Genomic DNA, 27751 nt, shown 5'->3' on the forward strand with positions numbered 1-27751 from the left:
TATTAGTGACTTGTTAGACTCAAGTTACACATTAAGAATGTGAGCAATATGCTACTGCCAAAAGGCACAGAGTGTGGAGTACCTCCAGCCTCAGCGATAATTTGTGTGATCGCTTTTCTGTACTGGTACCAGTATGCACTGTCCCAAGTCCTTTTATTAAATTTCTATCTCGCTTCCTAATATCTTCACCTTCCAACTTCCTAAGCTCCCACCACAGGATGTGTGTACTGAAGGTTGCAAGACAAGACTCACAATAAATTTTCAAGGAGACTTAAGGAGAGAAGCGGAGTACGCGCGCGTTCGCCCCTGTTCCCGGATGGTGACTGACAGGCATCTGGATGTTGGTTTGGAAGGCAGACAAATATGAACAGTCAAAGGAAGCAGAAACAACCTCGACGGCTTCGGGTTGAAGCGAAGCGAAAACGCTGAACACGGCACGATCGTGGATCAAACCGCGGTTTCAAACCGTTTTTCAAACGTTTTAAGCGTGTGAACACCCCCCCCACGCACCGCCACACCGTCGGGTTTGCAAACCCAGGCTGCGTTAGTGCCTGAAGCTCCAGCCCAAGGCGAACGAGCTCGGTCCCTCGCAGGGCTCCTCGGTGAGACCCCTCCGTCCCCAGCGCCCCCCCGCCCCCCCCGTGCCGTGCCCCCACCGGCAGCGGCTGCGCCCCGGCCTGCCCAGCGCTCCCCGCCAGCGATCCGCGCACACGCGGGACTCCAGTTTGAGCTTTTTTTTTTTTTTTTTTTTCCCCTCCTTTGCAAGGTAACCGGGGCGCACAGACCGACCCCCCCCCCGCCGGCAGCACAGCCCGCTCCCCGTGCCCCGAGCGGCCGCAGCGCCCGCGCCCGGGGCTGGGGGGACACTCGCTGTCGGCGACCAGAAACGCTCCGAATCCCTCCGAGGTGCCGCCACGGGTGAAACGCGAATGGGACACCCCCCCACACGTCCCCTCACCGCCCCCCCCCCTCCGGGCGCCCACGCGGGGCCGTTCGCCGTTGGCGGCCGTTAGCGGGGGCGGGCGGGGCGGGCGCTGCCCCCACGGGGGAAAACCGAAAGTAACGGGAAGGCTGAGGGCGGCGGAGGATCCCCGGGGCTCTCGGAGGTGCCGGCGTCGCTGCCTGGCGCGGGGAAGACACGCGTGCGGGGCGGGAGGGCGGGCACTGCCCGAGGCGTGGGCGTCCCGCAAGCCCTCGGTCACGGAACGTCCGCGGAGCCGGGCCGGGCGCTCCCGCCGCAGCCGCTGATGCCCCGGGCAGGGCGGCCGCCCGCGATGCCGGGCTGCCTGCCCGGCGTGGCTGCCGTCCCCGCTTTGCTCGTCAGCTGGTCCTCGGCCGCCTTCATCATCTCCTATGCGATCGCCGTGCTGGCGGGGCACGTCGAGCCCCTCGTCCCCTACATCAGGTGAGGCGGGGGGGGGGGGGGGGCGCCGCGGCGGGAGCGGCTGAGGGGCCGGGGCGGGAAGCGCCCGGCGCCCGGGCTGTGAGGCGGCGGCTGAGCCGGGGGGCTCGGAGGGGCTCCCGCAGCGCCCGCTCCTTCCCCCGGCGCGGGTGTGGGGCTCCCCGCAGGAGGGGGCGCAGCGGCGGCCGAGCCCCGAGCTCCCGCCGCGGCTCTGGCACCCCGGCCCCTCGGGGGGCAGCGGGCCCGGCCGCCGAGGGACGCGCCGGGGAGGAGCCGGGCCGGTTCAGTGCTGGAGCCAAGGCGCGCGGCAGGCCCGGCCCCAGCCAGGCTTGAGGCCTAAGTGGTGGAAGGGCAGCTCAGGCTGTGGCGCCCCAGAACGGGGCCAGCGTGTGTCAGAGGGTGACAGGGCTGGAAGCCCGACGGCAGCTCTTGTAGGGCGCACACCCCCCCAAAGAGGCATGTTAGAAATGTCGGCATAGCAACAACGAGCGCAAAGGGTTCCCTGAGAGGTGACTGGCATCTCTTTTCCATAATCTTAGCCATTTAAGCCCGATTCTGTGTAAATTACTGTTTGTACGTTGCTTATGTTAACATTTAATTCTGAGCTGTGACATTACTGGTATTTAGCTCTTAATAGATTAAGTCAGAAATCCAAGAGTCACCTCTGATCTATAGAAAATCAAAAAAACCCTTTCAAATACATCTTCCAAGATACTTCAAATACACCTTTCAAGATACATCTAGACCTCATTCCTCAAAGGACTTTATGGACGTGCATAATTTCAGAAGGCTGCTAACCTGAGTTGTATGTACACCTAAATTTGATTGAAAATCAGAGTCTGTCATCATAAGCAAGTGAGATGATGCAAATGACACTGCAAACCACAAGAAAGTTGAGCTTCATTCAAACTGAGCCAAAGACAGTTGAGCTTATGTTAGCAAAACCTTTTAAGACTATCTGCCCAAATCTGGATGCACCTTGGAAAGCCTTGTGCTTGTACGTGCACAAATACCCTACTGCCTTAGCAACTGTGGTTATACTCATGCTCTTCCTTGTTTAGATACACAGTTTTACTGACACAAAAGCACTTGTAAGCAGCGCGATCTATCCATTATTAATCAAGAAAAATAAACCATTTGGTATAACTCTGTCCATGCTCTCAGTACGTGGTTTGTGCTCAGAAGGATTTTGAGGTCTTCTAGTAAGAAATTGGACAAATGATGTTTCTTACATTGAATGTCACTGAATAAAACAGAGAAAAAAACCGTTTTTTTATTCTGTATAATTGTGTTTGCAGTCAAGTTTTTGACAGCTCAGATATCTCGATTGTAACTGTCTTTCTTCTTAAAAAGATAGACCAAATGCACAAGTCACAGCCGTATAGCTGATGAATGTATTACAGCTCCCATGGTTATATAAATCTAACTGAAAATCTCACTGAAAAAATCATCCTTTAACTGAGGAATCACAATAAATGTACCCTAAAAAAAATCCAAGACATATGAGGCTATGTCAGTGATTAAAAAAAAACCACAAACCCACTCATGGTTCAGGCCCTCTGCATTTGCTAGTAAAGTTTTTTAACAGACAGATTTCTTGTTTATTTTACATCCTTTTAACACAACATTTGGACTAAGGATATGCATTGACTGTAGGTGAACAATCTGTAATAATTCTAAAGGTGCGTGGTCTAAGCATATGATCTTTGTAGAAGGTACGCTTGGGAGTAATATGGTGATTCCTTTTAAGTACTCAGGCCAATAGTCATTCTATAGTTCTTATTTTTCAGGTCATTGCTGTAGGCTCAGAAACTGAATCATGGGATTAAGAGTGTGATTTAGTGAAACTTAGAGTGATAAAAAAGAAAGAGGAAGAATGTTGCAACATTTCAGTTGTGCAGTATCTTAAAATGAACTATAAAAATTAAATAGAGCTTGTATGGGGAAATTCCAGTTAAACAAAGGAAAAACACTGACAAATTTTAGTTCAACATTTTTGTAGATCTTACTTACATTCCTCAAGTACCCCGTGTATGCCTAGAGGTAACTTGTTAATTTTATTAGTTTACCATGTAACAGCTGTCACACTGAGAGAAAGCCCACATCTAAATCTGTCATTGAGACTATGCTCATGTCTCATCAAGTAAACCATATAAATATATTTCTGGGTAGATAAAAATTAACATGATTTTGTGTTTTCTAGAAGCTGAGGCCTAAAAGATTATTGGGTTTTGCCCAAATTTGTTCTTTTGCTCATGCTACTCATAATCCAAACTAATTTGGTTGTGCTGGGGTGGCTGTTTGATGGTTTGAATTCTCAGTGAAAGAGTGAAGGGAATTTTCCTTAAGGTATTTGCTACCAGTTAGTACCTCTGGATATAATCCAGGATATAATCTTCTTCTTTAAAAATTTGGGACTTCAGTTTGAAGAGAAATAGTCTATGAAGGAAACTTGACGATGATGAGTCTTCTGGCCCTAAAATATTTTTTTCCTGTTTCCTCTACCTTCTTGTCTTTCCACTTTTCAGAAGACTGACTGTAGAATTCTACTACATGAGACAATTACATAAATGCTGTAATTTTCATACAGGGTTCCTCATGTTTTCAATAGTCATTGTGCTAATCTACGCACCACTGCAAATAAGTGAGCACATGTTTTTATCTCATATGCATCATTTGCTTTTTTCTTTTCCATGAAAAGAAAGTAATTGTCGCAAATATTTGTTGACCTTTTTCTTTTTTCCAAAGCAGCAGACCAGAAGTAAAACAAAAATGTACCTAAGTCTTCAGTTAGCTTCAGGGACTTTTTAGTGGAACATATGGCATTAAAAAGGTTGTGTCCTTAAAAGTCCAGTGCAGTACTTTGTAAATACATTGTAGATATGATATAGTATTCTTGGTATGAAATTACTTGAAAGTGTGCGTCTAAGATTATTGAGTTTAAAAATCAACAATAGCAAAATTCACTTACAAAGCTTTAGCTTGAGAAAAGCTTCCATTAAAAAAATGGAGTTCAGTGCAATTTCAGGTTATCTGGATTGCTCTTATGATGTGAAGTGTTCCAAGAACTTCATATGGCTTTCTCTGCATGTGCCAATTCCATTCTTTTCTCACCTCAAGTCCTTCAAAAGCTTTGAAGTGATCGCAGTCCTGCACTTAGCATAGAGTACTTTCTGATTTGCAAAAGTCTTTCAAGATTGTCACAAGTGGCCCACGTTTTAAATGGAGTCCTTTGTCATATTAACAAAAACACTCCAGAAACGTGAGGAAAAGATGTGAAGTTTAGGGTTAAAAAATGGGCTAAATGAAGCATGGATTAAGATGATTTTCAGAACTGTCAAAAAAAAAAAAACCAAAAAAAAAACCAAAACAAAAAACCAAAAAGAGTTCCTGTACTCTTTTCATCAATTCCACTATCAAAGAGAAACAAGACAATACTGAGTGCAAGCTGGAACAAGTCTTCAGAAAGCATTACAGCAAGAAAATATAGATGAATAGGGATTTGTAATGCCTGAGAAGTTGTAAAAACTTGTCTAAAAGCCTGGTCCAAGCTTTTGTTGTCTGAGAATTTGGGACCAATCTTGTCAAAACAAATACAAGATTTTTCTCTATTTTTTGCATCAGCTTTTCACAGAAAAGGATTTTCCCCTTCACCTTAAGCTTTCTCCCATACTTGATAAATCATCCTAGCAACCGATTACACAAATGGAAGGAGTACAGTTCAAATAGTATGCTCTAAAAATATGATTCCTTTCTAAAACGAAATATTCAGAACTACAAATGGAGCTTAAGTGGGCAGCAGACAACATTCCAATTTGTATGTTTAAATGCCTTACACACATAGCAGCAGTTCACACAAGTTACATTTCTCTTGGGATTTCATGGGTACATCTCATTTATGTTTCACAGATCTCAATTAACTTTTGATTTCTTTCTCTTCCTGCTTTAGTGACACTGGAACTAAACCTCCAGAGAGTGGTATCTTTGGTTTTATGATTAATATTTCAGCACTTTTAGGTATGTATAAGGTACTTGGTTTGAACACAGCAAAGAAATGAAAACTAGCAAAAGCTGTCTGCTTACATTGCAGTCCCTACAATATTCTGCACAAAAAGCACTCCACAGTCAGATGGTAGCATGAGACAGGTGGAAGTCACGTCTAGAGGGGCAGGTCCCTAGGGTCGGGAGGTGCAGGCTTAGAGACACTTCTGTCTCTTCCGAGGACCTCGTCAGTGCCAAGTAGTCTGTGCAGCTGGAAATGAGAAGTGGAAGGCAGATAGCAGAATTACCTTGCAAAACCCGTATCTTTGATGTAGGCAGACATTAGGTCTAAGATGCCGAAGCAAAGGGAAGAGCAGTGTTGAAGTAACACCTGACTTCCTCTGAAAGATGCTTACGCCTCTCCTAAATGCCTGCTGGCCTCGAATCAGGAAGTTTGGCTTTTTCACTTCTAGAGAATGGAGGATCAAGAGCTGTGTACCTCTGTATATGTGTAGTCCATGATGACCTTCATGCAAAGGAAAAAATCACATATTTTGCCTTTCCTAAGAGCCTCATCCAGTCACACCATCTTGGCGTGTTTCATGTAACTTCATAGCGCCTAGACAAAGTTACCTGATTTATTTTTCCAACTGTAGATACACTGAAACTATGTTCTGTATTACTGACATGTGGAATCCGGTCTACAGCTTATTATATCCTGGTGAACCATGATCTTCTAATTCCGTAGAGGTGTTTGTCAGGAATGAACTGCATATTGGGGCCATGTAGGCTGGAACAAAATCTGTGTGTAGTGGTTTGGGGATGCTGTTGTATTAAAGAGCAGCCAGGACTGGCCCAAAAGCTTGAAAATATTTTCTGGATACACAGCTAGTTATATTTTTTTTCTGTTTACGCTTCACAAAAACTGTAGTAATTCTTCAGAGCATCCATTATAAGGAGAATTAGCTCTGGTACAAGACTGCATGTTAGAGAAGAATAACTATCTCCCACTTCTAGCTTACAGTTCACCCCTGTAACATTTATTCCTAATGTAGAATGTCAATGCCTCTGTGCCTAAAACACACGGGAGGGTGGGATTTAAATTAGTGTTTTTCTTGAAGTGATGTACAGTTATTTCTAGATAGCATTAATGTGTAATGTTAAGACTAAGATAATGTTAAGATTATCTGAAAGTAACTGATCTGAAATTCACTACCTTCTTCATCCCAGTAGAGTTAAAGGCAGTATTATTTATTGTATTATGCTTATAATTTTATTCTGTATGCTAATGTGTTACAGGGCAAGGTGTTAAAATGTAAGCAATACATGATCATTGAACAAAATATGTATTGTTTGTTTTTCAGGTGTAATTACAATGTATATCAGATATTTATTAATAGAGAAGCAAAATGAGTCATCACACTTTGTTAGGTCTTCGTGCAACATGTTTTCATTATGTATTGGATTGATGGGCTGTATTGGAATGGGCATAGTTGCAACTTTTCAGGTATGACCATAGATTTTATATCATAAATAAAACTAAAGTTGTACTACCAGTTAAAAAAATCAAACAGATAAGAGTGGGTAACATTATCCCAGTGTAGATACTTGACAAACAGAGTAAGAATGTCTTCTTCTTCCTGCCTTTTTTTCAGTAGCGTTAACAAAACAGATTTACTTTCTTGCTATATACTAAATATTTTGCTTGCACAGTTCTGTCAGTGAGGGGTTTTGTGTGTGTTTGTCTTGCAACATGTCTGTACTAGAAAACAGCTTAATATAGATGCTTTTGCAGTAAGATTTTTTCTTTTAAAATTTTACTGCAAAAAAGCTTTGCTGTTCACAATTTAGTTTGGTTATATTCAGGTAGGGCAGAATAAATCAGACTAACAAAACCACCTGTATTTTTACCTGAATGATGGCACACACACTAGCAGCATTTTCCACAGAATAAACAAGGCTTATTTGGTAGGTTAGAACATTTAGCACTGTATTAGCCCATCGTTTTGAGTCTGTGGGAGATGATGTAACATGTTAAATCTTTTGAGAGACGTACTTTTCAAGAATGGATAAGGCATCTCATTATTAATCAAAGTCCAGCCCTCAGTGTCTGAAAGAAAATTCAATAAAGAGGAAGAATATTGAAATAGACTATTCTTTTCATCTTTTCTAGTGAGGAGGTGTGTAATAGGATAGATTCTGACACAAAGATGTATTAGGACAGTTGCGCTGAAAACTTCACCTGAGAATCGAGTCAAGTTTTATTGACAAGCGGTTTGAGATATTGCCTTTAAATCTGTAGAAATAGCTGAATTGTTTCTTTTAAAAGGTGGTCTATCTTGGGGAACATTTTGGTGAATACTGTTGTGCTCATATAGTGACCTGGCAACATACAGAGAAATTGAAAACAAAGATTGTCAGGGCTTCAGCAGCTAATGCAATTTTGCATGTAACTGACATGGTATTTTCAGGAAAAAAAAAAAAAGATCTGCCTTAGACTGGTATCTTTCTCTTTTCAGTTTTACCTCCGGGCAGCATGTGGACTGCAAACACTGCAGGCACTGCAGTCCATTCTAAGCATGCTGTTCTACTTTTAAATATCTGTAATCTTATTGATTAGATTTAATGAGGCACCAAAAAAAAAGTTGGATGATGGGGTACAGTGTTGCTTGACTGAAATAGAAAAACTCAGCTTCAATAAGGAAAAAGACAAATCAGGAATGCAGAATAACTTGGGAGAGTCAGGGAAGCAGAAACTTGGATCCTAAAGTTTCCAAAGGGGCCCCTTGGCAGTTACAACACTAGTTCTTATCTAATCTCTATTGTCTCTCATTGCCTGTTCATAAGCTCTTTCCTCACCCGATTTCTCTTTCCTCTGCTTTTACCTTACTTTCCATGTTAAGTGCAGTTTGTAAGAGGAGTTCAGAACAAAGTAAGGATCTAATCTAGTTAAGGATCTGATCTATCAAATTTTAGAGCATGCTTAATTGCACAGGAAGATGGAAATGGTAGCTTGCAAGTCTTCGATCTTTTAACTGTGTAGTGTACAACTAATGAACAGTACACTCTTATCCCCATTTACCAGTAGAATAACTGAGAAATGAAGAGGCTCTGAGATTTGCTCAAGGTCAGGTGATTGTTGCAGGTCAAGAGACCGAAGAGCTGGAATTAGAAGTTATTTCTTTAGCATTCAGTCTAGTCTCTCTATTCAGTGGGTCATGCAGAAAATTCACATTCACGTGCTCTAACTGTTGTTCAGCCTGGAGAAGAGAAGGCTCTCAGGAGACCCTACAGCAACCTTCCCGTACTGAAAGGGGGCTACAGGAAAGCTGGGGAGGGACTCTTCATCAGAGAGCACAGTGATGGGAGGAGGGGTAATGGGTTTAAACTGAAAGAGGGTAGGTTTAGATTAGTTATGAGGCAGAAATTCCTCCCTGTGCGGGGGGTGAGGCGCTGGCCCCGGGTGCCCAGAGCAGCTGTGGGTGCCCCCTCCCTGGAAGGGTTCAAGGCCAGGTTGGACGGGGCTGGGAGCCCCCTGGGCTCTGGGGGGTGGCAGCCCTGCCCGGGGCAGGGGAGGGTGGAATTAGATGATCTTTAAAGTCTCTTCCAACCCAAACCATTCTGTGATTCTACCTGTTTGTTTCTTAACAATTATTTTTCCCCAGCAGTTGAGCTAGCACCATCCCTGACTATTGCAGTAGAGCTGATTACCACTATTGGGCATCAGTTCATTTTCTCTTTCCCCAAAGCGGAAGATCTCGTTTGATTAAAAGGCTTCGGTGTGAAATTATATTAGAAATGTTTAAGGTTTGCTTTTATTTACTCAAATCTAGTGCCACCTGGGGTATGTCTTTTAAGTAGCATAGTTATTTGTGAGGACATTTTTTTCACCCTTTTTGCTTCAAGGTAAGATATGTTGGGTAGCATGAGGTTTTAATGGTATTGGTCTCTGAACATTAGAAAAAATGAGGAAAAAGGTGGGAGAAAAGACACTAGGAGTGTGTCCTCTAAAAGCAAAGGAGTTTCTGAGAAAACGAGTAATGGTGATGAATAAGGTATTAATTCTCCATTTTAAATAGCAAAATGCTTGAAATACAGAAAGAAAAGACAGTGGAGGGTTAGCTTTGAGAAGGTAATTGGATATGGGAGGAAAAATCTTGTAGCCCTTAATGAATAACACAGAATTAAACCCCAGGTTTTAGCAGGCCTGTTTTTGCCTGTTAGATGTTACACTTGATTAAAGAGGGATCTTCCTGTCTTTGACTGGAAAGCTTAGGAGGCTTACCATAGCAGATGTAGAAACATTTCCCAGGGGTTGAGTGTGATGGGCTTTTTAGGGAAGCTGTGGAAGTTTGATAGGAGTCTCATGAGAGCCACGTTAGAAGAGCCCTCTGTATTGTGTATGGGCCTAAGTGCAAAGGGCAGCAGTTACACTCATGTAGTGCTTTCCGTACCAAATCCTATCATGCCTATACGGTAGGCAAAAAGTGGACAAGAGGAGAAGAAAATGCAAGTATAGATGAGATGCTACTTAAATACCTGTGTGAGGAACACGCTTTAAAATCTGACAGAACTTAATACATCACAGAGAGACAGAAGGGAATGAGTAGAAAGAAAAGCACAGGGAAAAAGAATTTAAAAGAACACGTGAAAATAATCACCATTATAAGGTGAATAAAACAATGGCCTCCAGGCAGGAAAGATATTAAAATATGTAATGAAAGGATATAGGTGTGTTTTCATGAATCACTAAACCAGAACTGTAGTAGGTCAGATCATAGCACATGTTTTGCCGTGTCCTGGTGTCAGAAAGGAGCTTTAAAGCTAACTTGCCTGCCTGATACTGGATCCCAAGGTGGCATAACTCTGCATCTTTTTGAAACATTTAGAATACAATAATTTCTCTGAAATCTTAATCTGTTTTGTTACTGGATATTTTACTTGTGTTTTAAAGGAGAGAATCTTCCATAGGTTGGGTATTACAAAAATATAGGCTGCATATAGTGATACTGGAATTTTATATACACTTCCACCTGTTGTGGAACTTGAATAAAAGCGGCTGATGATGTAGGAAAAAATAAGGGGGATGAGTAGTTCAAGAGACTGACAGTGTGTAAGACCTTCATACCAAGAGCTTATTTTAGGTAACACTGTTTGTATGTTTTTAGCATATAACTAATTTTTTGCTGACTTCTTTCCTGGGCCCTTGTGGCTGGCCACTGGAGGGTGGGGGACAGAGCTATAGCAGTCACCGTTTAGAACAGTTCCCATGAAACTTTACTGTTCATTGGAGTGTGGCCACAGAAATGCAGATCAGACTTTCAATAAAAGGGTGAAAATCTTTGGCAGTGTAAAGGGAAAAAGGAGGTATAGGAAACTCTTAAGAAAAACACAAGCCAGTTCCTGTTTGTGGAAACAGTAATTGGTAACAGACCAACTGCTGAACAGCACTAAAATTGATCTACGCTTTTATGTGAACACAGGAAAGGACTTTAAGCTGGTGGCTTTGGACATGGTTAGTCTACCTCTCTGAGCTACTCTTTCTCCATTTTCTTTCATTTTCCCTGTGTAGGCTGTTGGAAGAAAGGACTGTTTCCCAGTGCTTGTACGTGCCCAGCATAATGTGGCTACCATCTTCTCAGGGCTTATTGATTCCTACCACTGTACAAATAATAGCAGCTAACCATTGTGCTGATTCTCTTTCCAGGAGCTGTCTGTTCCCAGTGTCCATGACATAGGAGCTCTGGTGGCATTTGGCTCGGGTGTTGTATACATTACACTTCAGTCTATAATCTCTTACAAGTCCTGTCCACAATGGAACACTTACTTTGTGTGTCACATAAGGATGGCCATATCTGTAATATCATGCATTGCTTTCATTCCCAGTATCCTTTATGGTGTATCCCACAGTTTTCCCCTTATGCATTCATGGTTTGCCTTTTAAGTTAAACCATTGCTGACAAAGGATGAAAAGGAGGTTACAATCTTTCCTCAGGGCTCTCTAATACTTCTGCTATAATAATGCTATATAGCATGTTGAGATGCCATTAATAGCATAAAGATGAGTTTCGGGGTATTCTGAAAAGCCATATGTCTTCTTTCAGTGCTATATTTAAATCTAATGCCCCAGTGTTCTTCATAGGATCATACAATAAAAAAGCTAGACCAACTTTCCGACCTTCTTCTTTTGAAGGAGGGTATGAAGGAAGGTCTGCAAAAGGGGGCACTGCTTCTAAAACAAACCTAACACATGGACATAGAAAATGCAGCTGGCATACACAAGATTTCCTTCAAGCCTAAGCAGATGCTTTTGCTCGTGTTGGTTGGTGTTTGGCTTCATTAGATGCCTCCCCCAGAGACCCACTCAACACACTTACTGGCTTTTCACACAGCCTGCTGAAATTAGAGTCATCCCATTGATTTTATTTGTCTTTAGGTGATCTTGCATTGTTGAAAAGGGGTCGCAGCAGCTCATCACATCAGCGAGCCAACTACGGCCTGCTTTTGGTTTCAGCAGCTGTGAGAGGGCTTTCCAAGCGGGCCCCAGTCCTAAGAGAAAGTTGTATAAATATAACAAAGCACCTATTGTGGACCCATGGAAACCAGCATGGTTCCCCTTCCAACAGTGCGGGACTCTGCTCCCACAGTTCTCAATCATGAATGTGATCTGAGTTTTGGAGCGTCTCCCTTTATCCTCTGTACTTTGGAGGAACTGTAGAAACCTTAATTTATGCAAAAATTTGGTTTGATTGCTGCTATCAGTGACCTTTCAATAATGTGTTTCATTTACTTGCCTTCTTAATACTTTGATTTGATATTCTGGTTGTTCAGGATCTCCTGTGTTACAGAGGGGGAGAGATTGAGTCTTTTATTGTAAGCAGACATTTTCACTATTACTCACTAAACTTTTATAATTTCCTTTACACTGTGTTTTTCCCAGTGATTGTGTTTGCTTCACAAATTTCCATGACAAAAATCGATTGGACTCCAGGTGAAAAGGTAAAATCTCATTAGGTAGCCAACTTACCCTGTATCGTATTATTTGGTTATGCTGTTACGTTTAGCTAAAAGTGTATAGCATTACAAACACTTCAGACACTCTTAACTACTACACTACCATGAACAGATCTGGGAAATCTCACTGTTTTGTCCAATGCTGGTTTCCAGTTATTATTTCATTAGGAAACTGCAGCTTGGTTAAGAAAACTTGACATGGAGGGGTCAGTGTTCAGGCAGTGAGACTTTCATTTTAACCAAGCACTCAAAACTTACTCATAGAACAAATTGTAAAAAAAAGAGAGAATTGTTCTACTTCCTTCTAGAGTCACGTTTCTTGAAAATGAAATTCACACATGAAACAAAAGTGGACCAAATGATTGTGAAGTTTTTGAGGTTTTTTACAACATTGGTTTTCTCATTTTTTTCACCATTCTTCATTAAACAGTCTTTACTGTTGTGACAGTAAAGGGTCTGACCTGAAGCACACTGAAGTCAGTATTGATTTTAGTATTCTCAGAATTACAACTATGAAAGGTAAGTTTTCTTTCTGAACAAACGTTACCACATGGAGGTTTTCAAAAAGCAAGTTAAATAATGCAGAGAGTCTGTCCTGATTGAAGAGCTTAATAAAAGCAAACTTGGCAAATGTACTTCAACCAAACAGTGGCAAGGCAGCTGTGAGATAAATTTTCACAGGCTAGATAATCTTAGTAATATCTACCTCTCGAGGGGTTTTTTGTTACTTGAGAAAAAGTTTTTACTGAAACAGATGGCATATTTGTTGATGGCGTGTTAAGAAACACTTTACATTCTGTTTGTGTCATATTATGTTGGTTTTCTGTGATGGTCTAATCGAAAACAAAGGTTCTGTCGGGTACTGTCACACAGGGTTAGCCCTCTGGTCTAAAACATCGTGAGATTTTACTGTAAGGGACTCTGGGCACTTGCGTATCCTTCATGTAAGAAACGATTTTTTTCATGTGCAAATTATATTCAATCTATGTTTTGATTTTGTGCCAATTGTAGTTTCCTTGTACTATTTTTTTATGTTAGTGCACAAGGCATATTGCTTAATGGAATATATGCAACGTTGATAAATATACTTACCATTCTGTAAAAACTAAATCTGAACTGACTTTTATACAACACAGTATTTGAATGGTGAGTCATGAGTTTTAGAATATTTGTTGAATTTACAGAAGGAAATGTCTGTTTTTATAGCATTCCACAGTTATTTTGTTTAGCTGTTTTATTTGTAAATTTATTTTATGTCTCATTCCATCAGGATTATACTTATCATTTTGTGAGTGCAGTCTGTGAATGGACGGTGGCCTTTGGTTTTATCTTCTTCTTTCTAACATTCATTAGAGATTTTCAGGTTGGTACCTACATATTTTAGCAGTGACTAAGAAATGCTATGAATTGTATAACAACAAATTAAATAGAAAATTACCATTCGGTATCTCAGCTAAATTTAACAAAGCTATACAGAAACAAATTTTGTCAGTCACAGAACTGATTTCTGTCTACCTAATGAATATTTTCCCTCTGGGTCTTAGAACATAAAAATCAGTTTTGTAAATAAGTTTAATAGTTTAACAGGTGTCTGGTCTTGAAAATTATTCAGTAAATTAATATCTTCTACTTATTTACCAATCTTTTTGTAGAAGAAGCCCTCTAAAGGTGACATAATACCAAAATAAATGATACAACTAAAACTGCTTTTCTTTCTATCCGAGAGATTTTTGCATAATAATCCAATGCATTTCAACCATAGATGTTGCCTTCCTTTTTTAAAATTACCCATTTTGATACACGTTCCCTCACAATGTGAAGAATACCAAATACTTTTTGAAAAGTATTGACATGAAAACCTTCTAGTTTGGGTAGCTGGATCTGGTGATGCATCAAGCCTGACTGTAAGGAAGAGAAAATGTTAGACTGGTTAAAAAGATAACTATTCTGTATGATTTGTGAAAGGCGTGCCTTGAACCTATTTTCCCAAGCTTTGCCTCACCGACTCATGTTGTTTGCACAGCATGTCCTAGCTGCAGTGTTTCATGGGGTTTTTGTTTAGTACAGGGATACAAAGTACTGAAAATACCAGTGTGTGAGGCTTAACTTTGGCAAAAGAACCTGTAACAAAATTAAAAATCCCACTGCTCATGGCAGGTGCCCTGTGGAGATCCTGAGGACAAAATCTCCTGGATATTACTGTAGGTGTTAGGAGGATCATGGCTTCCTTATCCTTCTCAGACTTCTGGATGTTTGTTTTCCCCATAAAGTAGTTGGATCTTTGCAGGACTGGAGTTGAGAGCTTAACGTGGGGAAGTCTGAGAGCTGCTGCTTTATACCATAATTACAAAGATGAACTAATGCAGTTTTAATCACTGTAGATGTCATAGCCCATCTGTAGATCTTTCATATATACCACTGCCTTACATACGTCCCAGAGAGTCAAAAACTAGATCCAAGCACTTGCATAACTGTAGAACCAATAACCAAGATCACATATGTGAGCCAAATCATGCTGTGATAAATTGCTGGAAACCATATGCAGACTTTGTGGAGGTGGGAATGGAGAAAAAACAGTGAGAACCCTCTAAGTCCTCTGGCATAAACCCAAGATTTGACATCAGATCATGTAAAACTTAGTAATTAATTTACTTGCTTCTTCACTTATTGTGCTTGCTCAGCATGGAAGTGATTAATACTTGAATATAATCTGTACATAACTTTCATAAGCAAATACAGAAATTAATTTTCAGCTAAGAATTCAGAGTTAATATATATTTTGCTAACCGATAGCAAACATTTCTACACCAGTTTATTTTTGACTGATGCTACTGAATAGAGCATGGCTGCAGGGATTTCCCTTATTAAAAAAAAATATAAAATAAAAGAAAAAGCTAAATTATCCAAAACAAAATGCTTTTTTTAAAAAAACCCTAATTGTTCAAAATTACACAATGCACTATCTTAAAGGAATATAATTGCCTTCTAAAACCGACCAAAAAAAAAATTGAAGTACCATTCAGAAATTCATGCATCATTACATTTACCATTTGAGAGGGAAGGTATTTATAGCCAGTCCATCACTCTCCGATACATATATGATGGTATCTGTTTTACCAAAAGTCAAACTCTTCCCATGGAGATACGTATTTGCAGACAATGCTGTAGTCCTCAGATTAGCTAAATTAGTGTATCAGTCTGCTTCAGATCACAGATCCCAGAGTGTTCAACACTGAAAGTTTAACTACATAAAAATATTGTGAACATAATAAATAAGAGAAAGTGGTGGAATTAAACTAAATAGAAATACAGACATTTTAAATTACAGGCTATTAAATAGCATGAAATCCAGTGTTAGTGTTTGACAATGACAGAAGGATTTTTTAGATTCTATCCTTTTTTTGTCCTCACCAGTGCTCACAGAAAGCTGAACTATTAATTCAGAAAAAAACAACCACCAGACTCTAAGAAAAATAAGCTGCCTTTTTTTTTTAATTTCTCACAGTATGTATTTCATTTAAATACTTTTTTTTTGTTTGTTTTATATACTTATACTTCATATCACAGAACTGTAAAATCAATTTATCGTAAGCTGATACCTTCTTATTTTTCTTTTAGAGATTTTCTTTAAGAATATCAACAGAAATACATGAAGAATCCTGATAGCGGAAAAAATTATTTTTTATATATATGCATATTATAGGTTTCTTTTCACTTATATAAAATGTTTCAGAGGGATACGGATTTATAAAGTATAAAGAACCGATGCCACTAACTCCACAACATCTATAACAGCATCCACTCAAACATTTTAAAAACTCACAGCAATGTTACTGCTACCTTTTTGCAATATTTTGTAATTTTTGTACTGTTTGATACATTAAAAATACCGTAATAGAAGCAATCTGTAGAAGCACTTGAAAGTCATTCAGAGACTTTTGACTCGGCTCTTCCCTTTTGGACATACCCATACTTCTTCATATGTTATAGTCTGATTAGTAACATTAGTTTTAAACTTGAAAAAATACATTTTGCAAATAGTTAGGGAAGTCTAAAGACAGTGGAAAACACTAAGGCTGAATTCCTACTCTGTTAAATCGCAAGTACTGTGGAGGAGGGTGGGAGCAGAAGGGGACATCTTTCTTCCAAGACTAGAAATTTGTAGTTAGTAGATGGCAACACAATGCTACACGTTTCTGATGGTGGACACTGTATAGAAATACAAATCCTAGGAGACGTTGAAACTATACTGCTTGAAAAATGTTTTCTAATCAACACTGCAATGTATGTTGTAAAAGCCTACCCCTGTCTCCTGCTGGCCATAGGAAGCTTAAAACTGAAGCGGGAAAAGACAGTTAATGTACGTTTCTGCACAATCTGCTAGAGGGGAATCTTACTGCATTTTGGTTAATACAAAGTAGAAGTTTTTCAGCCTGTGTTTTAACTGACAATGATGGAATGAAGAGGGACTCCAAAAAGTCATTGAGAGTGAATGGAAAACAAGAAGAGGCACCAGTAGTTCTCAGGTGCATAGTTGTATGTGTATGAGTATTATATATATATAAAACTGAAGGAAAAAAAAAAAACAAAACCTGGAGAGCTTCTGTAGTGAAGATATGGCATATTTGCTGCTATAAACGTACTTCTGTAATGAAAGACTTGGAAAGGAACTAACTAAGAAGTCAGATGTTACAAGTATCTGGAGGCAAAAGGGTCTTTCATCTTTCATAGACTGATTCACTACCTCCATTCAGTATACTAACCACTCGGCTATCAATCAAGTTCTCTGCAAATGACATTTGCCACGGTCTATCACAGCTCATGCAGAAATATTGATGATTTTCAGTTGCTAATTTTCCATGAGATAAAACAAATGTGTGTTTTGGAGAGTGATGTCTTAAGACTAGTCATCTGTTGATATTTCCTTTAATGTGTATTTTAAACTGTATTAAATTCAGCTGTTTCACAATTTAAAGAGTCCATGGTTTCTTTAGTTCTTCCAACTAAAAACAGTAAAAATGTTTTTCACTCGCAGATTTGCCTTCCACAGTATTCAGGTTATCTTGCAGAGTTTTATAGTTACAATCATGTCAAAATCAAATCTAGTACTAACTAAGTGCAAGACTTATGTCTTGCTGATGAGGTATGCTGCAGGGGGCAGACATTCTTTCAAGTGAAGATCGGAAATACAAGAAAATGTATACCAACCACAAAAAGTGACATCCTGCTATTTTGAAGGCTATGTTAAGAAAAGACCACATTTCTTAGTGCACTGTGTATTGTTCTTTTATTGCTTTTTATTCCTAGCTTGTTTAAAGAATAAGGAACTTGAAGTTGTTATTTCAAATGATATCAGATTCCAGCTCATCAATTTGCTAAATCCTCTACATCGCTAAAAGAAACTACATTAAGTTCAGCCTTAACAAATATTAGTGTGTTTTTGCAGTGAATCAAGTATACTTAAACAGGAAAACAATCATTTTGTGTTGTTCTGATTTAGACAGGAAATCATCACAATAAATGTCAGAAGTTTCAAGGCAAGAGAACACTAAGAAAACATTAAATCATCATCCCAATACAAAGTACCCGAAACAAATTCACACTTATTTAATATCTTAGTACTCTGTCCTCGTCAAAAGAATCATACACAGCCTGCCAACCTTTACAGTGTTTACAGTGTCCTAAAGAGAAAAAAAAAAATTTTTTTTTCAAAGTGGCTGAGTCAAAATAATCTTGTTTACTGAACTCAATGTGTTAATTCAAGTACCAAAGAGCTACTGAATGCAATCCTTCCTATTTTCCTGAGCTTTATCATGATACATTTTTATATGAATTACATTCATGACCAAAAGAGTGCATCACCAACACTTTGCCTTTGATTAAATTTGTTAGACCAGAAACATCAACATGCATCAACATGCAGATGGAGACAATGGACCTTTTCATTTGCGCAGTGAACAACTATGGAAAACACTTTGATTATTCTCTGGCTCCAGGCAGATTTCCATCAAGATACTAATTACGTTTTCAGTTGAAATATGAGTTGACAAGTTGCAAGCAATTGGAAAAAAAAATTCTTTTAGCAAGTTGTACAATCATAGCTGTGGATGATTATTAATAAACAATGCTATTTATTTTTTTATAATCAAGTGATCTCTACAGGTTAGTACAGATAATGTCACAGCACGCTTCCGTTGCTTTGCACAGGCTCTTTTTTCTATATTTCCACATATCTTAGCAACAAGAAATAGCTATTTTTTCTTGGGACCTATGCTAGAAATATTTTCACCATCTACTCTGCTTGCATGATGTTTTCTGTTTGTCAGCCCACTGTGAGTGATTGAGAAACTTCTTTTGCATAAACTACAGTAAATCACATGACAGTTATTTTTAGTGATTATGCTAAATCATTTCTCTAACCCTTCCAAAAGTGCAACGTCTCATTTCTCTAGGTTGAGCATCTTGATCTGTTGCTGAAATACAACCGTGGTGGTCTCTATCACAGTTCCAAATCATGTAAGGATGAAACTCAAATTGATTCAAAATGCCTAAACCCCACTTTATCTCAGGACACTGTTACGCTCTCTCTGCTCTTCTCTCTCACATGTGCTCAGCCAGTGATCACCATATATTGCACTTTTGTTTTTTCTCATGAGGTATTCTACATTTTTATTTCTGATTTGCTCTCTATGCATACTGCCTTATCCGTGACAGCAGTGTATGTCCGACAGTAGTAAAATGACCTTGATGGCAGAGGGTTTATTATTTGGCGGCAGTACTGTTTGCAGAAGTTTCAAGCAGACTAGAGAGATTATGGTGACATGCATCAGTAAGTTTTGGGCACTTCCGTATGAAGTGTGAAAAGACGTTAGAGTCTCGTATTTGAAACTGCTCTCTAAACACAGAGACGTAGTCTCGATACTGACACCACATTTTCACAAGCCTTCAGCTTTTGGTGGGTCAGCTTGGGGACTTCAGCGTGTTGGGGGTCAGTGATTTGTAACCTAGGGGGTTTACAATGTCCACTACAAATACTCTCTCTGGAAGAGGCCAGAAGAGCCGTTCTCCTCCAAGGAATGGTGAAAGGCAGCGTGGTGCTTGGATTTTAAGAAGGGGTAATGCTCATTTCCTTGGAAGATGAGCTAACGTCCCTTTATTTGGGAGAAATTTGACATAACGTAAGGAAGTTGCAACATGTTTTAATTCATAAGATTTCTGCAGCTTTGACTAAAACTATCCCAGCTGGGTCTGTCTGTCACTGCATTTGTGTGTGTGCGCCCATATGGTCCATACCTGCATATACAAACAGCATTGGCATAATGAAGCCTGGCAGTGGTTAGCTGCCTGCATCTTGCTGTAATACACATAAATGATTGTAATTGTTGCACTTTATAAAAAGCAGAAGTGATTTTACGAGTGTTGGATATGTACTTGGTACTGTAATGCAGAAAATTATTTCTCACATTTTGAAGAGAAAATAGGCATCTTCTACATTTGGTATCTGTATTTTTCCCTGTACACAATAGATGGCACTAGTAGACCACATGATCAGGGTTTATTTTCAACGTTCAGGCTAGTAAGTACAATAGTTTTGTAGGTAGCTTTAACTGGTTTTAATAGTCATCTGGAGACCTAGTTAAATGTTTGGGGTTTGTTTTGTTTTGTTTTTTTATTATGCCTTTGTGGAAAACAAGTCAGATCTAAGTCTCCTTCCCATCCCCTCCTGCCTTAATCTAAGTAAATATGTTTTGCTACTGCAACATGTAGTTTCATAGCAATTTCAATATTCACATTAATTTGTCTAAATCAAAGGAGCCACTTGCTGTAGTTAGCACTGGCACAACTGCAATCCAGCTGTCATTATGAAGCCACTTCCCTTGGGAAGTTTTTCCTACCCTATTCCAAGGAAGATACATTTTACTCAGTAGCTTCAATAGACTTGTCAGTTTGCAATGGAGCATCAGAAGACAATACAAACCTTATTTTCAGGAGACAACAATATAAAAATAACAAGATTTTAACATTTCAAAATTGTGGGCATTCTGCACCCAGAAACAGTGACATGTCAGGTTGTAAAAAAAATTCAAAGGCAGCTGCTGTATCAATTTAAAATCCACTTTTGTTTACATATAATAAGTCTGTTTTCAGTTATTTCCTTACATAACTGAACACTTGGATAGCATCTTTTGCATATCTTCTATGAAGTGCAGCAATAATCCAGGCCCCTGAACATCTGTCATTTTACCTGGAATTATACAAGTTCAGCATTCTCAGTCTAAAATAAGCCACACTGAGCATAGATAGTCCTCTAAAAACTCTCACCAAATGTTGCATGGATTTTTTTTTTTTAAATAAATATGGAAGGCGCTTTAACAAAGTATGAAATCTTTGTTATTGATAGACATCTTCAACATGGTAGAACCTTCTTACTCCACAACATGAATCCTCTCCCAACACACACTCATAAAATTCATTGTAAGTGGAAGGTACATTGACAGAGGTGGAAACCACATAAAAAGTAAATAGCTTGAAGTTAATTGTAAGGGTCTTGGGGAAGACTAGGGAAATTCGATCCAGGTAAAAAAGGAAATAACACTGGTAATGAGATATAATATGTGTTATAGCTTTTATCTTTGTGCATAAAGGCTCTTTTTTATCTTTGTTCATTTTAGCTAGAATCTGGAACTATTTATTTTCTGTCTGTCTATGGGTGACTGGATGGTGCAACTCTTGAGCAATATTACAATTCAAAGGATTTTTTTGTTCAAACCAACCAGCTTCCCCCTTAAACATCCACTGTGTAGATAGTTCAAAAACTTTGACTGTGCTCCAACTAAATTCTCTGAATTATCTAGCTTATGCAGCTAGGCATTGTCATATCCCAGCATTTCTACCCTGTCTCTCTTTTCTAATAATCTGTGCTAGACTTAATTCTTATAGGCGACCTGGGAAAGTGAAAAACTATTATTTTGGGGTTACCATAAATACTGTTTTATACAATTTCTAGGCTCTTCCACTGGATAATTTTTCATAGTAAAATAATTTGTGGGGTTTTTTCTTTTAAAAAGTTATAAATAGAATTTTGTACAGATTTGAACTTTCACTAGGACTACATGTAAAATCCAGTCTTTACTGCTTGGAACTGATTTTGACCATAGCTCTTGATCTTATGGCAAAAAATATAATGTCCAAAAACTGCTGACAAAATATGACTTTGTTATAGATAGCTATTTAATCTTTGAAGATCCAAATTCAATAAGAGATAAGAACCTTCACTTGAAGGGAAAGTGATCTTCTTGGCTTTAGCCAACAAAAATCAGATTACAAGCCTTTTACCAACTTTAATGATTAGTATTTCTTGCTCTGCTCAGCAAATGCATATGTTGTCCATAGAGACTGGGGATGTTTCCTGGGTAGCTTCTGGAGTCTGAAAAATAACCTCAGGGATGAATCTGGAAAATCTGTAAGCAATCTGAAGGAGATGTCAAGCTCTAAGACTCTCTGGCTGTTCTGCTCTTGTTCCTTATGCCAAACTTGTTCTCTTATTGAAGAAGTGGAAAAGGAGTGTTCAAAGCTACGCGTTCAGACCTGATGTATCAGAACCGATACCACGGATTGCAAAAGGGTATAGTTTTGATTAACCCTCTAATAACATTTAATTCAAAATTCAGTGCAAAAGTTACTGCATATAAAGGTCATGGCGCTGCAGCAAGATCTGAGAAGTCCCCAAGTAGCTGTAACAGTCTTAGAAGCAACCAAGGAACCAGAAGCCAGGCTTCAGCAAGCACTCCTTTTCTCAGGAGTGTGGAAGCTTTCCATTGGCTGCCTCTCAGTTTTGGGGGCACAGAGATGGTGCCATTTCTTATTTTTCCCTTTGTCCTCTGTCCTTCTGCGTTACCTAATACTCAATTCACACAAATTCTGTTGGCAAACAGCTCTCCTAGTATGTTAGTATTAGGATGTGGTTTCTATGATTCTGTTCCAGAATTCATCTTTCTTCATGACAGTCAACAAATTAGCCTTACTTTCCTCCATTTCGTGGTCTCAATCTGATGTCTGGGGAATTTAAACACATGCAGGTAGTAAGTCATGGGTGCTCTCTGACCTGACTGCTGACCAAAATCAACTGTCAGCTGAGATCCTGCCTACAGCTGGCATGGCTGGTTAGCTTAAAAGTGTTTAAACCAAATATTTGGGGTAATTATAGTATTATAACAGATTTTAAAGGGTGATTGCCAGTGCTGTCAAAGGGTAAAGCTGACATTTTTTCAGTACCCTTCCTTGCCAAACAGCTTTAAAATTTGAACATTATTATTGTATTAGCGTAGCTTTTCAGTCTTGAACTGAATTTAAAACATGCTTACTGCTTAGGGTAGGCAATACAAAATCCTGATTGCTACTTTCCTGGAATTTCAACCAAAAGGAATGGTACAACATTATATAATCAGATTTTTAAAAAATCAACTTGCAGTTTTACATGGCATCTTGTGTCTGCTCATGGCAGCCAGAACTGAGCGTTGCCATTGAAAACAGAGAGTCATGGCAGTATACTCACTCCAAAAATACCTTCTGGTTGCAAAAATATTTAACAATGTTAGGACTAAAGAGGAGTGAGAGGAAACTAAAGAAAGCCAGGGTTGGAAACTGTTCGCTGCACTGTCAGATAAAAATTCAATATGGAAAAATGCACAAACAGACAAATAAAAAACAATTTCTGGAGTAAAAATGCAGTCCTGCAGACCACTGAGTCTTCCTGAGTAGGGGTTGAACGATGAAAGGGGGATGACTCTCAAACCAATCAGGTAAATTCACTGAGTAGAAAGTGCTGTGCATCAAGTATTCAGCTCAGGACGGGGGATAGATAAGTCTCTCCCAGATTTCTAGAAAGAATAGAAACACTGCCTTTGCGCGGGTTTTGGAAAAAGAAACCTCGGAAACCAAACCCCTAGCAATATCATGCATGGGTCACTGAGAGCATCCCATAAATCATGGTAGCAGTTAAATGGCATGGCAAAACAGGAATTAGTGGTCTCTCCATTTTCTTCAAGGGGAGCTGGCAATGGGTCATCATCTGGAACACTAAATTATGTAACATTACAACAGAATCAGCAGTTCCTCTGAAGTTTTGTCAGTTGCTCTCAAGACATGCATACTCAGAAAGAGGTCTAAAGTTTAGAAGCTGAGAGAACAGGTAAGAAAGAGGAGAGTCCTGTATGAGAAAAGAGGAGAAGCAAAAGGCGGGACTGCAGGGATGTGCCTCAAAGCCTGTGGAAATGAACACATCACCTATTGCTGGCCTCAGTGGAAGTAAAGAGCACCACAGAGAACTCTCTGTTAGCCTGTGATGAATATACAGTCAGTTACGTTAAGTGACAGCACATTATATAGAGGGAAGAGGAAGCAAGTTTTCTCCAGTTTTCAGGTACTAAGGATCAATACTGTGGCAGATTTCTTAGGAGCAAAGTTATATTGTAATTGCAGTCACCAGACCCCGGAGAAGAGGTACCTGCTGACAGGTTGCAGTGGATCATTCAGAGCCAGGAGGATTTGTCCCGTCCGCGGATTTTCAGTATGGAATTTGGGATAACAGATCGTGCCTGACTGCAAAGGTCCCCCTGTAGCTTCTGGTGGGAAGACACCGTCTTGTTTGGCAGTCCCACGGGGAACACAGAAGAGTTCTTTGCCAGCAAAATGACAGAACTAGGAAAGGAATAGAGCCTCTGAAAGGAAACACTGAGGAAAGAGCTACACAGGAAAGATGTTTGTGGTGATCTGCTCCTGTCTCCGGTGCCATGTGGGAGACTGAAATGGGCATCACTGCAGGTGCAGGGAGGGTTTGCTTGATTGTGATGCATTATCCACTCCTGGCAGCTAAGTGACAGCTGAAATACATTCAAGGAGTCAATGCAAAAGAACCCTTCACTCACAGGATGGTAAAACAAGAGCCTAAGTCAGGAGCCCTACCCTCATCACTGAAAATTAAAAACAAAACCAGAAACAAAACAAAACAAGAAAGAAAAACAGTGAAATCGGAAATAAAGCAGATAGAGACCTGCAAAACTCTGGTGAGTCTAATAGACCAGAACTGATCTGGGGAGGAGGGAAGGGAAGATAACTATGAAGAGCCACAAGGTAAATGACCACCCATCAAATAATATGTAGCAAAGTCTTAAAACATCTGTTGACAATCAGGAGGATGGAGACCCCAGCAGAAAAGGGCAGAGATCACTTTTCTTACTGTGTTTATATGGGGCTGCATTAGGAGCAATCAAATGTGTTGTCATGCTCCAACCAACTGAACCTATGTAATTAATTCTCCTAAGTACTTTGCACAGCAGGTAGTTCTATTAGTCTACTGCTAAACCACTGTTTAACATAAAATATTGCTAATCTGAGCTCACTCCTTAGTATATGTTTGTTGCTGCACAGATCATTTTAGGCTATTGTGAATTGTCAGTATCATTTTCTTTAAACAAGGGAACACATTATTCAGAAAGTGCCAAACAACATCTTTATAATTATAATGAAGTCTCCTATAGAGCATTTCCTGTTAACTTTCATAGTGTTTTGAAGAAAATTCTTTTGAAGGCTTTTGTAGGCTCTTGTCCAACATATCTGGGGAGTCTGTTTTTCAACATCTAGTTTTACTCTTTAATGTTTATTTATGGCCACTTCAGTGCCTTTAACTTCCTAGGATTTAAAAATATTTTTTAAACCAACTTAATCATCTCAGATTTGCACAAATTTGAACAGAGACCAGCTGATTCACTAGTAATTAAAGTATAATCACAAAACCTGTTCTTAAAGCAACTTAATTTACAGCTTGTGTTCTTCTTTCCAGTGCTATGCATGAACAGGCACACAGAGCTAGCTTTGTTTTGGCCATGTACAGCTACAGAAGGACTGTGCAGGATGCAAACAGGGAGCTATAGAGGCTGAAGTTTACAGCAGATATTGTAAACAGGACATGAATTCCAGTGCAAGTTCCTTTCACCAAATCTAGTCATTTTTGTCACTCTTTTTTTTCTCCTACGTATTTTTTTTACTTTGTTTGAACTTTTTAAAGGATACCAACTGGCATCCTCTTTCCCCCACCCACTTTAGCTACCACCCCTTATCAGAACTGCAATTTAAGAGCCTAGAATAAACTGGAATGATTTAGGCTTATGTTATTTCCTGGCTGCTTATAAAGGTCAGAGTAGCTGGCTACTTCTTCCATCTACATTTACAGTGATGGGAGCAAACACTTTTGTAATGAATCCTCTTAAATTTGAAATACAAATCCAATCACATTCTGAAACATCCATTCCCTTGAGATCATTTCATGTTTTCTGCTGCTTTTGATCCTCCATATTATTCACGGCAATTCTTCTGCAGGTGTAGTGTAAACTGGTTTCCCTCTGCCACTCAACTCTGTACATATCATGCTGCTTTTGTACACAGCTCATTATTTTCTAACATCTACTCGTAAATAGGGACAGTGCTGCTTCAAGTAAGGCAGAAATGACTAAGCCCATCATGCTACTGCCCAGGTAGGTTTAAGACAGCATGTGTTTCTGCAGACCATATTCCAGCTGACATCTGGCGTGCCACACAGAAAGGATTCTTTGCTTAATGGTTGAAATGTTCTCAATCAGTAAATACTTAAACATAGCTGGAAATTGGCAGAATATGAGGGGTCTCCTGTTAGGTAGGACATCTGCCTGTAGGATAGTCCAAAAGAAGGCCCTAGGAAGGAAAATTATGGAGTGAGAAATTGTTTGTGTTAAGGCTAAAGTGTTCAAAAAACCAAGTATTGTTATTAGATCTGAATTAGCTCCTCTGATGTTACATCAAAACTTATTAGCTTTCTTTTAGCAAAAAGCTGAGGCTGTTGCTTAACTTTCTGGAACAAGCCATGAATTCCATTGTTTTTCAGAGGTTGTCGTTTGATTCTCAGAACCAAAATGAATCTGATTCTTGAGTTGGCATATACCTTTAAAGCATTCCTAGATCAGGGCTCTGAAAAGCGAGGCTTTGGTTTCAAAACCTCTTCCACATTAATGGGTTCCTTATGGGCAATAATGGTGCAAGTATGAGAGATGAAGAATCAGACTGCGCAGTGGGCTACTCAGCAGTCACCCTTTTCAGATTCATTGTAGAGAAGATGTAGACACTGGGGATAGTTAAATTTGGCCTCAGGAGGAAAGCAAGACCTCCTAACCATGCTACGTGGTAGCTGCTGTGTTAAGAAAGCCGTTTACAACAGGGCTCATTCAACACCATGAAAATCCTGTGGCATCTTTCCTCTCTGCTTGGACTTAAATCACATTCTGTTCCCGTCACACTTATCTGCTCATTGTTAACCACCTTGAAATGACCTTCAAGAGCCATTTTCAGAAAACAACACAAAAAAAAAGACCTGCTTACTGTGTTTGACAGTGACTTATGAGGCAGGTAAACAGCAGTGGTCACAGATACCTCTTTTATCCACTGACTATTGAAATACTCTGTGCACACATGTCACTGGTGGGGCTGCTCTGTATAATTGCTGTTTCCTGTTTGTCATCACCTATCCAGCAGCTGAAGGCATTAACTAAATTTTGTCATCAGTTCTACAAATACATACATGCTTATAGTTGAGCCTAGGTACGTTTGAATGACTGGCTATGGGTTCTAAGCACTGCTGTGAAACAACAAATAAAAATGAGCTTCTCCTGAAAAGAACTAACTATCTGTACTATACAATGGCATAACATTAAGGGTGTCACAGAGATCAGGTTGGATGGCACCACGTGCCCTGGGTTATCCACCTTTATACACTGGGTTAACTAGCAGATTACAACTGGCACCCCATTTATCATCATTTCCAATCTCTTATCCAGAAACGGTGCTTCATGTAAATCAAGACTGATAAAAACTTATTCATTTGCAAGAGAACCCAGAGCCAAAGCTAACATAAGTTTTGTGCTCATTTACACTTTGCCAAGAACTACAGGCTTCACAAAAGATCTCACTGATACCTTCATGGCAACAGTGCTGAACAGTGTTGAAATGCCCAGCAGACTTGGCAGGCAGAGTTTTTAGCATTCATAAGGGTGCAGATGTAGAAGGCTTGGACAGCTGTCTTCATCAGACCAGTCTGCATATGTGACCTCATCTTTGACCTGGCTGTTGGGATAGTGTCAAAAAACATCTTACCTCATTTGGTAGCAATCAGAACTATCTAAACATGATCTGGATCATGTATCTAAATTCAACACTAAGGACTGCTGGATGGAAAGTTTCAAACATATTCTTTGCATAACATCCTTTTGAATGACTGATACTCTTCCACTTGATGTAATCTCATCAGTAGATGTCTGTCTTGGTTTT

General features: G+C 39.7%; 1 protein-coding gene across 2 annotated transcripts; it reads left to right on the plus strand.

The window, feature by feature from the left end:
• Nucleotides 1-1049: 1049 nt before the first annotated feature.
• DRAM1 (DNA damage regulated autophagy modulator 1) lies at nt 1050-24993 on the plus strand. 2 transcript variants are annotated; one of them, XM_042795487.1, is made up of 7 exons: nt 1050-1405; nt 5352-5419; nt 6748-6890; nt 11091-11268; nt 12324-12382; nt 13668-13760; nt 16016-24993. In XM_042795487.1, exons 1-7 carry the CDS (start codon nt 1248-1250, stop codon nt 16058-16060), a joined length of 744 nt encoding a protein of 247 aa, XP_042651421.1. In that variant the 5' UTR covers nt 1050-1247; the 3' UTR covers nt 16061-24993. The 2 variants fall into 2 exon arrangements, with proteins under 2 accessions (XP_042651421.1, XP_042651422.1); XM_042795488.1 differs by lacking the exon at nt 13668-13760.
• Nucleotides 24994-27751: the final 2758 nt, after the last annotated feature.

The sequence above is a fragment of the Tyto alba genome, unplaced genomic scaffold (assembly GCF_018691265.1).
Source record: "Tyto alba isolate M040663 unplaced genomic scaffold, T.alba_DEE_v4.0 Super-Scaffold_21, whole genome shotgun sequence".
In the NCBI taxonomy this organism is placed as follows: domain Eukaryota; kingdom Metazoa; phylum Chordata; class Aves; order Strigiformes; family Tytonidae; genus Tyto; species Tyto alba.